Genomic DNA, 12,693 nt, shown 5'->3' on the forward strand with positions numbered 1-12,693 from the left:
TACCCACAACTCCATATTCTCAATAAGAATGAAATATATCTAAGAGAACATCTCTTTGGGTAGGATGGTCTTTTTATTCTTGTTATGTCTATGTAACCCTTTTTATTTGCTTAAAACATGTGTGTGTGTGTGTGTGTGTGTGTGTGTGTGTGTGTGTGTGTGTGTGTGTGTGTGTGTGTGTGTGTGTGTGTGTGTGTGTGTGTGTGTGTGTGTGTGTGTGTGTGTTGGTTGGTTTTTCTAGATGGGTTTCTCTGTGTACCCTTAGCTGTCCTGGACTCGCTTTGTAGACCAGGGTGGCCTCGAACTCACAGGGCTCCACCTGCCTCTGCCTTCCTGGGTGCCAGGATTAAAGATGTGTGCCATGATGCTTGGCTGTATTTTTTTTAAAGTGCTATCTCATGTATATATGCCAGGCAACTATCAATCTTACAGTAGAGCTGAGGGTGACCTTGACCTTCTGAACTTCTTGCCCCTACCTCCTGAGTTCTTTTATAGGAGTCAACCATACTTTTGTTGTGCTGAGCTGGGAATTGGACCCAGGACCTTGTGCGTGCTAGGCAAGCCCTCTACCCACTCAGTGGTAGCCTCACCCCCTTCTCTACTTTAAGTACACAATTTTTTTTAAAATGACACTTTCCCTAGGAAATTAAGTAAGGAACGTCCATCAACAGCTAGAGATAACTTTATGTGGAAGAGTTGGAGTATAAGAAAATTCAGCCCCACAGTTGTAGTTTAACGTGTGTTAGTGAACAGGCTTCCTTTCTCTCCATGTCAGAGTCCTGCCATGTGGTCCACATTGGCGCTCAATGTGCGGCTGCCTCTGCAGTGGCCTCTCAGCGCTGAGAGTATAAGCGCATGCCACCATTCTGAGCCAAGAAGTTACCTTTTCTCTGTCTTAATATTGTCTGGTGTTCAGTTCACGAGTTGAATTGGAAAGTTCTGTATATAAGATGAGAGGGAGTGGACTGGCCGATAAGAGTTATTGAGATTCTTTCTGGAATATGGTTTATTTTACCTTCTGTGCTGAATGCGGTCAGATTGTCCCAGTGTTCCCCTTTCACCCCTCGAATATATGCTTTAAAACCCAATATGTTAAGATCTCCAGTGAACATAGGAATTTAAATGTGCAGACTCTCTGATTTAGTAATTTGTCTTGTATCTCACTTTATAAGTAAATCTAGCCTGGGAGGGATCAGTGAAGAAAAACAGTGTATGAGTTGTGTGTCGTGCTGTAGAAATGAAACATTGCCTTCTAATACACATGTTCTGTCTTTTACTTTATAGATTTATTTTTAATTGTGTCTGTATGTGTTTCCATATGTGCACATGAATGCAGCTATCAATGTAGGCCAGAAGAAGCTGTCAGTTACCCAGGGTCTGGAGTTAGAGGTAGTTATGGGCCACCCAAGTACCTGTGCAGAGAAGTGAGCTTGGGTCCTCTGGGAGAGCAGCCAGCCCTCTTGGCCACTGAGTCATCTCTCCAGCCCCGATATATGCAATTGTTACTGCTATGTTATTTAAAGGTAGTAATTTGTTCACCAGTTATGTTGCGCAGCCTGGAGACTATAATTAAAAACAATATTACATTCTTGAAAATTGTTGAAAGAGTATATTTTAAATGTTATTATAAAAAGTTGGAAATTTATGAAATAACACACTTGTTAGCTAGCTGCATGTTTCATTGTGCAGGTTATTAATTATTTCAAAATTGAGCATTATGTAAGGTAGATGTATATACATTTTTATTTCTCAATGAAAAATAGAGCAAATAAATTAATTTAAAAGTTTACATTTAAAAGCTTTTTAAATGACTTTTTGTTTTGTTTTGTTTTGTTTTGTTTTGTTTTGTTTGAGACAGGGTCTCTCTGTGTATCCTTGGCTGTCCTGGACTTGCTTTGTAGGCCAGGCTGGCCTTGAACTCATAGCGATCTGCCTGCCTCTTCCTTCTGGGTGCTGGGATTAAAGGCATGTACTACCATGCCTGGCTTAATGACTTTTTTTTTTTTAGTGATTAATGAACTAACTCTCTATTAAGTATTCTTGTAGGTATACTTTTCAGTCATGAAGATAATATGTTACAGATGTTTGAAATCATGAACAGCTGGGCCTTGGTTATTCAAGCTTGCATCCCCAGCTTTTCAGGAGCTAGAGCAGTGTGTGTGTGTGTGTGTGTGTGTGTGTGTGTGTGTGTGTGTGTGTCTGTGTGTGTATGTTTGCGTGTGTTTGTGTGTGTGTGTGTGTGTGTGTGTGTGTGTGTGTGGTGTGGAATACCCAGTGAGTGTAAGGCCAGTTTGGAGAACTGAGTGAAAGCTGGCTGGGTTGTGTCTCAGTGGTAAAACTCTTGCCAAGCTTGTACAAGTCCCGGGTCTAATCTCTCACACTGCAAAGAGGCACAGCAAAACAAAATAAACAACCCCCTAGCCATTATTTTCCTCTAATTCAGTGAGTCTCATCCTTCCTAATGCTCTGATCCTTTAATACAGTTCCTCGTGTGGTGGTGAACCCCAACCATAAAAATATTTCATTGCTACTTCATAGCTGTAACGTTGCCACTGTTGTGATTTGCAATGTGAATATCTGTGTTTTCTGATGGTCTTATTTGACCCCCCATCTTTTGACTTCACCCAAAGGGGTCATGACCCACAGGTTGAGAACTGCTGCTCTAGAGCAAACATGGCATATGCTTCCCTCTTGCATATGCATCTTCTTTAGTTTTAATGTGAGACAGTGTTTTTATTCTGTCTTTTACCTTTAGATTTCTGCCATGCTCATTTTCCCACACCACTCTTGTGGTTATTATCAGAGTAATTTTTCAAGGTTATGTAATAGTCCCTAGTTGCTCTCAAATTTTTAAAGTCATAAAGCATGTTGCATGGACACCTTCTTATTTGTAGCATTTTTTTTTTTTCTGGTTCATTTTCTTGGGCTCTATCCTCAAAGGTGAAATTCTTGTTTCACACCATGTGACCACAGTAATGACTTTATAGATTGCCAACTTGGGTTTTCCAAATGATGAAACCAGTTCCCTCTCTCTAGAAAGTGTGGACACTTCAGTGCTCTCTCACTTCTGTTCCTCGCTTGATGGGCTTGCATTGCTAGCACCCAAACTCTGGTACCTGTTGGTAGGTGTGGGAATTTTGGAAGCAGTTTTCAGATAGTACAGGTCTGACCCAAGCGTCTCTCCTTTCAAAAAGAAAAAAAGAGGAGAATTTGAGGGTTTCTGCTGGATTTAGCCCTGTCTAGGGTGGCAAGGAGGAAGTTGTCTGTAGTTTATTATCTTCCCAGAGGAGAACATTTCTATTTATGTCACATGTGCTGTGATGTAGTCAGTCCCCCAGTCCCCATAGCTTTACTTAGCTGCTATGGAACAGATTTAGATAAAGAAAGACTAAATTTAATTTCCCTTCTTTCTAAGAATATAAACATTTTGTAACATAGTTTTATATGTGCTAAATATTTTAGCTTAATTTTGGAGAATCACAAAGTTTCACATTCTCCCTAATTAAATGACTTTAACATTAGAAGAAATATTAACTTCAGGTTTTTCCCTGTTAAGGGAAGGTTGTTGTGTTGGTGAGTTACCTCTGCTATAACAAAACACTTGAAGTAACCAACTTAAAAAGTAGAAAGGTTTTCTTTAGTTCATGATGTAAGAGGTGCCAGTTCATGGCTCTGATATTGTTATGCACGTGGTGAGGGGAAATCGTATCACAGTGGGGGGGGGGGTACATGATGAAGAAAGATGCTCGCCTCTGTCTCAGCCCAGTATAATGAGTCCCATGTTCAGGACAGAAGGGGATAGCAGTGGCTCTTCACCACCCTCTAGCTCCTCTCTGAGCCTGTTTTCTTAGGGAGAGACTTGTGGCCTGCACGTGTTGCTGCTCTTGAGAGTAACTCATGGTACCGTCTGCTTAGCCACACCGTGGCCATCACACCCAGCTGACACTGTGCTCAGGATGGAAGTGAAGAGCCGTGAGGACATATGGTAGATTCTGACCCCCGCCAGCCAGTAATTTTTTTATACCACTTTGTCCCCTAACTCTGGGCCTTCTCACTGAGTTCTACCACGTGGGTGGGAAGAAATGTTCCCTGACCAGTAAGCCACAGTGAAGAATCACTCTGCCTGCTTTGAGCTGGCTATGCAGCAGTGCATCCTGCTGCCTGGCATTCTGGGAAATAGTAGTGGCTTCCAGAGTCTTCCCTGCTGTGTAAGTGCTCAGGAAGGTCAGGTGGAAGAAATGGTAGCTCTTTTAAGGAAAGATGTTGAACTTCTTGATAGTCTGGTAGGAGTGAAGTCTGGGACTTGGGTGACCAAATTCTGATACATTCAGGTTTTCATCCTAGGCTCTGTTTCAGTAGCACAGAGAAGGCATGAAGCAGGCCAGAGCCTGAGGGACTAGATGGCTTTACTCTCAGTTGTCTCCTCTTTGAGCTCATTCTCGTGTTTTTAAATACATGGTTCATGTGAAACGTCCAGTGAGAGATGCCTCCATCATTAAGACCTTTGCCTGGCGAGCAAGAAGACTGGAGTTTGGATCCTCTGAACTCAAGTAAATGACAAGCGGACATGGCTGCCCCTCAGTAATTTCAGCCTTGGAGAGGAGAGAGGGCATCCCCAGAGCAGGCAGGCTAGCAACACAGGCTCAGGGTTTGATTGAGAGATGGTGGTGCCCCAGTGAATAAGATAGGAGAGTGATAGGCGGTCAAGCGTGATTCTGCACTTCAACCTAGAACTCCATATGCACGCTCACACACATAAACATGTACCTCTGCACATGCAAAGCAAAGCATGCATACACACACACACACACACACACACACACACATACACATGTGCATTCACCACACACAAGAGGAAATGCAGAAAGAAAGAAAAAGAGAAAGTAGGAAAGAAAGAAGGAAAGGAAGGAAGAAGAGACAAGCATATGCTTTCGAGAGACTCCTTTTGTTTTGTTTTGTTTTGTTTTTGAGAGTGTGCCCTTCCTTCCTGCTTTGTGTATTTGCACGTAATAGGTTCTTGGTGTCCTGCTTGAGCTTATTGAAGTTTGGTGGCAGTTATTACATTTGGCCATTCTCCCCGTTTAGATCCTAAGTGTCTCTTGATCTGTGACTATGTCTAACCAATTTCTTTAGATTCCATTTGAGATTAATGTGCGTTTTAGCTTCCTTATTTGGGTAGGAAACTCTACTGTACTTTGCTAGCCCCATAGCTTGGCAGACAGTAGAACTTCTTCTTCCTATGAGACAGGCTTTCAAGGTAGCCTAAGCTGGCCGGGAACTTCATGTTCCTGGCTCAGTCTCTTGAGATCTGTGACTACTGTACCCAGCTAAGAGGATTTTAGTTTTTCTGGACACAAAATAATTTTTGTATTCTTGCTTTACTACTGTTGACTCTTGAGCGTGTGGGGTCTGGTAAACATTTTAGAACATTCATATTTTAAAACCCAGTTTCTGCTTTCCTTTTTCAAGTTATCTTGAGTTATTTTGAAGTCATCTTCTTGCTCGTTCCAGATAGTCTTGTCTACTACCTATAAGCTAAAATTTCTCTTTACTCTGGTTTGCCCTGGAGAGTATTAAGGCATTTACCACATATTTACTGGAATGATGTATTAATTAATTTACTCTTGCTGTAACAGGGTACAAGAGACTGGACAGTATATAAACTAAAGTACTTCCTTAGCTCATAGTTCTAGAGACAGAGCTGCATATAGTGAAGTCCTCATACTCCATGCATGCTGGTGGCCATGGATGCCTATGACAGCAGGGGATGGGACAGAGGCCATCACCGGCTGTACAGTAACTGGACCTTATGAGGCTCTATCAGTTTCTGGGAGAACATAATTCCTTCTTAAGTCCCCATCTTTCAGCCCTGCTTCACTAGCAGTCAATTTCAACATGAGCGGTGATTGTTCTGACGGAACGTGTCATAGGGACTGTGACAAGTGATCGCATGAGTGTGCTTGCAGCTTAGTGTCCAGGCTTTGGGCGACAAAGTCACCAGGTGTCTGCAACATAAGGAAGTACATATTTATCAGGTATTTCTCTTGGCAAATGTGAAGACTTAGGGTCTAAAACACTTTCACAAAAGCCACAGCCCTGATCCTTTTTCACTTGGCATAACTTCACCTGTCTCTAAGTAGCACCACTTGGACAGATGCCTCATGGCCTATGAAATGCCTTCTTTTGACCGCTGTAGTGAATATCACTGAATCCAGTCCATTGGTATACCTTCCTGTAAGCTGACACAGTTGTTCCCGTCATCAACTGATGGAGTATAATTCTCCATTCTCATTAGCCAGTTACTGCAGGGGACAGAAGCTTAGCCACACAGGGTTTCTGGACAGCAAGGTAAGAAGGGTTCCAGAATGAATGAAAGGATCTATTGTATTACTGAATATGCTAATATGCACCAGAGATAAGCTGCTACACACACTCTCACACACACACACACACACACACACACACACACACAAACACGGATATATATTTATATGTATGTATGTGTGTGTTATAGAGTGATTAGAAAAGAAATATCACCTGCAAGATTTTTGTTGATGTTTCTATTTTAAGAGCCAGATATTTGCATATCGTTAAATTTATCCCATTAAGTGTATGGTTTAGCTTTTGGTCTAATTACTGAATTGTGTTTGCACCATCAATTCATAAGTTTAGCATTTCATTACTTTCAAAAGAATGAAACAAAAAGTGTAGCCCTAGCTTTGGTCTTGCTGTTGCCAAAGCCTTAATGGGCTGGCCAGACTGCATCCTCTATCTATGCCACATGTGGTAGGTAGGTATTTTACAACTCAAACTTGTAAACCATGCATGTTGGAAGCAGACATTCCAGTAGACCTGCAAAGCCGGCTTAGTACCTCCAGCTGCTCAGTGCTGTGAGCCACCATCAGGAGGTTGTCCCCAGGAACTGGAAACAGTCAGTTTCTTCAGAGCAAACACCAGAGAGCTTGGCTGTCATCTAAGTAAGAGTCGGGCAAAGAGACTGGAAATGGGTATGCAACAAGTAAAAATGCCGTGAACAGACTAAAATGGGCTGTATTCACTCCCGAGGGCTGGTTCTGGAGTGCCTGGCTGAAAGAGAACCCAGTGTCAGATCCCACCCTTTGTTAGTTCAGAAGGTCCTGTTTTTTGAGATAGGTTTCAGCTCAGCTCCCTAGTGGAGCTAAATTCATCCATCCCACCCCCAAATAGTAACTTTAAGGATTCTTTTGTTTTGTTTTCCTTGTCATGGTTCACTAAATTCCAAACTTACACTCTCAAAATTTGGGGAAATATTTTTGTTTTTAATTAAGATGTTCACTTTAAGTAGTCAGGAATCACTTAGGTCTTTTTCTTCCCTTCCCTTCCCTTCCATTCTCTTCCCTTCCCTTCCCTTCCCTTCTTTCTTTTCCTTTTTATGTTTTTTAATTCATTCCCCATCTCCTCAGGGCCCTACTCTCCCTCCCTCATTCCCCCAACCTTCTCCCCCATCCCCTAGTTCTAGTCCAGAAGTGGTTGAAGAAAAGGGTGAGCCTACCGTAAAGGTCCTCTGAAAGACTCCACCCAACTGATGATTGAAGCAGATGCTGAGACTCACAGCCAAACTTTGGGGTGGAGCGCAGGGAGTCTTATGGAAGAGTTGGAGGATAGAAGATCCCTACTTTTTTTTAAAAGTGTGGTTTAAAAGGTGCTTGTGACATTCCTTTATGGCACCATTCTTTGCCCTTAAATACCAGTGTGTTTACCATTTGCAACACCCAGATTGAGTTGTTTCTCTTTGTAAGCTGAGAGGACTCAGGCCCTGAGTGCCTAAGGACTCAGTGAGTGACTTAGAAGCTCACTGGATGGTTGTCCAGAGTGGAACCTGCCTAATGGAGTTTCTTTGATTAATCGATTGCATGGCTGAGTACTTTCAAGTCAATCTACCAATACACAAGTTGTAAATAGAGAAGAAAGAGCAATCTCCCTGCCTCAAGGAATGCCCCCAGAATTTCTGTACTGACATATATGCTGTAAGCTGATCAAAACCTCTGGAAAAAAATGACCAAAACCATTTGTGTCTTTGTATTTACTACTTGGCATATTAAAGTTTATTTTTATGAAAAAATACCCCTCCCTCCCCCCCCCCATCTCTCTTCATCTCCTCAAGACTCCAAACCTAGGCAGCTACTGATCTACTTTCAGCCTCTGCAGACCTGACTGCGGTCATGGAATCTCACACTGTGTTGCAGGCTGTCATCTAAATCATTTCGCTGAGCACATATATCACGCTTATCCAGTGGTAGCTTGTATCAGTCTGTAACTCACTTTCCTTGCTAAGATCCATCGTGCAGCTCTGCCGCTTTTGCTTGTCCACTGATCAGTGGATATATGTTTCTGTTGGTTGAGGTTTGGCTATGACGTCATGATATAATCACACAGTGTCGGGTGGTTTTTGTTTTGTTGGTTGGGGTGTTTTGTTGTTTTGGTTTGTTGTTGTTGTTTGTTTGTTTTTTTTTTTTTTTAATAGAGTTTCTCTGTGGAGCCTTGGCTATCCTCGAACTCACCCTGTAGAGGTCAAACTCACAGAGATCGATGTCTTTGCCTCTGCCTCCCAAGTACTGGCATTAAAGGTGTGCACCACCACTGCCTGGTACCACGCGGGTGTTTGTATGTGTACAGATGTTTTATTTCTGGCTTTATCTGAGTGTGGGATGTCTAGGACACAGGGTAACCCTGAGTTTAGCATTTTGAGGAACCACCAAACTAGAGTGTCATAAGATTCTACCATAGCCTAAGAGTGTGTGAGGATCCAGTCCCTCACATCTTTACCAAAGCTTGTTATTGTTTGGGAAGAGGATTGTTTTCAGTAAAAATATTAAGCAATTAACATAGAAAAATTCCAATTAGATTGTCTTATACTCACCTAAGGCGGCTCACAAATGAGTCAGGTACAAGACACTGGATGCCACTTTGTAGCTTTGTATACAAAACAGCTCATTGGACTCCAATTATCTTATCATTAATGTTCTCCAGGTGCTTAGGAAATGCAGATTCTCTTTTATGTCTAATGGAGAGGTGAAGGGTGGTGTCGTGATTATGAGTGTAAAGCAATTGAAAGCTAAATCTCTTCCTGAATGCAATTAAGTAGCATTGAAATAGGACAAATTGAATAACAAAACTAAAATTTCATAATAGAGTAGGAGCAGATATAATGTGTGTGGTTCTCTGGGATACTGGGCATAGAGTTGGCGCTAGGGTCAGAGCTCCAGCATTTTATTTACTTAGGTGGATTCCACCTGTCTATGCTTGCTATGCTATTTACTCGCGATTCTCAGGTTAGCTTACAGGACATCCCCTAACAAGCATTCAATGCAGGGTTTTAACTTTGACAAGTTGTAGTTTTAATGTGTTGAGAGATGCAAACAAACTATGAGAGATACTCTACTACTCAGATTTGGTTTTGATTAATCTAGGAGACCCAACTATATTGTTAAGAAGAATGTGTAAATCTGAAGTCGCTTCCTTGCCAAGTTGTCTGGCTCTTCATCAGCTTGCCCATCATCCATTACTAGGTATCACATGCACAAAAGCACATATGTGGTCTTCTGCCTGAACTTCTGCTATGTATGGGTGCTAAAGGTGTGTGCTTCCCCTGGCGTGCACACCGGAGTCGTTCCTCCTGCAGCTGGTGCAGGCTTCTTTGGAGGGGAGGAGCTTTTCTCTCCCTGTAACACTCAGATGAAGCCTACCATCCTGAGGAATCACTTCAAAGCTGAGCTCAGTACGTGGCTTCCTGTAGCATATGATCCTGGGGTCCCGAGAATTTACAGTGTATCTGAGAAAGACAGGAATGAAATAAAATATAAAAAAAGAAATATACGCTGTCCTTGCTTAATAGAGGTGATTGGTCTGGGAAAGAAAAAGACATAAGCAAAGTATTTGAGATGAGAAATGTAGGGAAGGGAAAAGGTAAAGGCCACTGTAATGGTAGGATAGCTGCCTGAGCTTCCATCCGTAAGGGGTGGTCAGGGGTGTCTGTGGTGTGGCTGTCAGGGGAGAGAGCTTCTGGAGCACAGCAAACAGCCAGCCAACAAAATTGTTCTCCGGTGAGAGTCTCCATGCATAATTGGCAAAATTCCAGCCATGTGGGGAATTGATGAGTTCATTTCCCCAGCCGTTTTTCTGTAGACAAACATTTCTTTTCTGTTTGAAGTTGTGAGAATCTAAAGATAATTCTAAGAGCAGCTCTCCCTTGTCCATCCCCTCCAGCAGGCCTGTCTAAGGCAGTCGGTAGATTGAATAATTCTGAGTGGTCAGGCAGGAATGCCCCTGCTTATGTCACAAGGATCACCTCCTCCATGTCCCCCACCACAGCACCTGGAATGTCCCCTGTGGGTCATCTTTCCGTGAGCATTTTATTCCTCCTGAGACCCAGCACTGTCTGCTCTTCCTCACCAGACTGGACTTTCTTCCATTCGTTTATGTCTGTGTTCTGGTTTTCCTCTAGTAATATATTTTTTAATACTCCTAGTTTTCTTCCTGTCGGATGAGCCAGGGTGAAAGGACAGACTTTGAGGACCTTTGTCTCTTGCTCAGCACCTTGCATTTGAACAGTTACATTTCATGCATGTCCCCACCCAAATGAAAATTTCAGCAGAGCCTGTGTATCATTTTACAAATCTTCACTGTTTCTGTATTAACTGGTTATACTCAGGTTTCGGGTATAAGTACCCTTGACAATTAAAAACAAGTGTTTGCTGATTTTTTAAAAAAAATATAAAACAATGTCATATTTTTGTACCACACATTTTATATTTATTTGTAAGAAGCTTTGGAAGTAACTATTAGGAATGCTTTTGTACCTCTAGATCTCTTTCCTCTAAATATATGATTGATAATCTCCTGTTAAAAAGCATGGATCAGACCCATAAATTATCTTCACAACTCAGCATATGATGATTATTCTTGTACTTCTACTTTTTTTTTAATTTTTACTGAAGATGGAAGATGAGAATTTAGCCTCCATATAACTCTTCATCTTAACACAGTTATGTCAAACAATATTAAAACATTTAGTTATGGCTGAAAGGAAAGACTCGATTCTACAATACAAAGGATAAGTATTTTAGAGAGGAAAAAATCTGCATTTTCTTAGTGCATTGCCACTGAATTGCTCTATAAGCAAATTATTGGGCCTGAAGATGTGGCTGTGTATGGATTTTAAAGGATAACAACGTCAACAGCAGCTTTAATTTAGTATTAAAATAGTGCAGAAGACATCTCTACATGTTGGTGTCTTACCCTTGAGTGAGTTTTGTTGTTCTTAAACCCTTGTCAGTTAGAGTCTTAATCACCAAACATTTCATAGGAGCAGGGAGAAAGTTTATCCCTACTTAAAAGAATAAATGTGCCAAAGACATGTTGTTCTGAGAGTCCCAGATTTGCATGGGAAAGTTCATGAGGGAAAACAGTAATTGGCTCAGCGTGAGAAATGGATAGACTGTATTTTAAGATAATTGGAGACTGTCTTTTATGTGTTCTCTTTGGTTTAGTTTTGATTTCAGATCCTTTAATTTGTTGCTGTCTCTTAATTTTTTTTTTTCTCAATGTAGTCTAAAGAAGTAAAACACTTCTTAGGGCCTCATTACTACATGTGAAATTACCTTCTTCAGTATCAGTGATGCAATTTTTCTTGTCAGTCTTAAGGAAGAAGGACTGTCTTTGAACAGGCTTTTATGTTTTAGCAATGCGACACAGTGGGGACCCTCAAAGTTCACTGTTGGTAAATTCAAACACAGTGTCACTAACTCCTGTAGGTGAATATCTTAAGGTGTCCGTCTTTTCCTCCATCGTTGTCTTCTTCCCTTCAACATATACACAATTTTCAGGACCCTTATATGCTTTTTATTGTTCCTACTTGTAACAGATTTTCGCTTGTAACTTCGTCTGCATGTTGCCTTAAAGCCGTTCCCTCCGCAGCTTTTCAGTCAGAAGTGGTCAAGCTAAACACTCTCTCATTTCCTGAGAACATGTGAGGGTCCTTACATATTCCACTTCTGTTTCCTTTTGTAAAGGTGCTGAGACGTGAGCTAAAGGAGAAAGAATATTCTGTGCTGAATGCCGTAGACCAAGCTCGAGTTTTTCTGGCTGATCAGCCAATAGAGGCCCCTGAAGAACCAAGAAGAAACCTACAATCAAAAACAGGTGAGACTGGTTCTCCTTTTGTCATAAGAAACTCATGTTTTTTTTGGGGGGGGGGGATAACAACAACAAAACCACAAAATAAACAAATAAGTGGCATTTTCCTTGCAGCATCAAGCATGTAAAGATGACAACCTGTTACATCTGTGTATTTCTTAACTTTGAAACAGAAACTAAATCCCCTTATTGTGAAATAGCAATTTATCACGTAGTAAACTTAAGAGGAAATTTGGGCTGAATCTTGGGACTAACATATCATTATTAAATTTTGCAGTGTTGCTAATAAAAGATTTCTTGTATATTAAAAAACGAGCATGCAGAGCTGGAAACCTGGCCCAGCATTTGAGAGCACTGGATGCTCTCCCAGAGGACCTGGGTTCGAATTCAGCATCCATATGCTGGGTTACAACCATCTGTAACTGCAGTGCCGGGGGATCTGATGTTCTATTCTGGCCTCTAAGGACACTGGGTACACACATGGTGTGCAGACATACATGCAGGCAAAACACACCCATA

The 12,693-nt window shown here is 41.6% G+C and overlaps 1 protein-coding gene across 3 annotated transcripts in view; it reads left to right on the forward strand.

Annotated features, from left to right (window-relative positions):
* Positions 1-12,693, forward strand: part of Utrn (utrophin) — a 490,302-nt gene that overhangs the window by 363,044 nt on the left and 114,565 nt on the right. For all 3 annotated transcript variants that reach the window (XM_051164610.1, XM_051164608.1, XM_051164609.1), the window contains one exon: positions 12,051-12,180. In XM_051164610.1, coding sequence (XP_051020567.1) covers positions 12,051-12,180 — 130 coding nt within the window. The remainder of the gene's footprint in view (positions 1-12,050; positions 12,181-12,693) is intronic.

The sequence above is a fragment of the Acomys russatus genome, chromosome 21 (assembly GCF_903995435.1).
Source record: "Acomys russatus chromosome 21, mAcoRus1.1, whole genome shotgun sequence".
Lineage (NCBI taxonomy): Eukaryota > Metazoa > Chordata > Mammalia > Rodentia > Muridae > Acomys > Acomys russatus.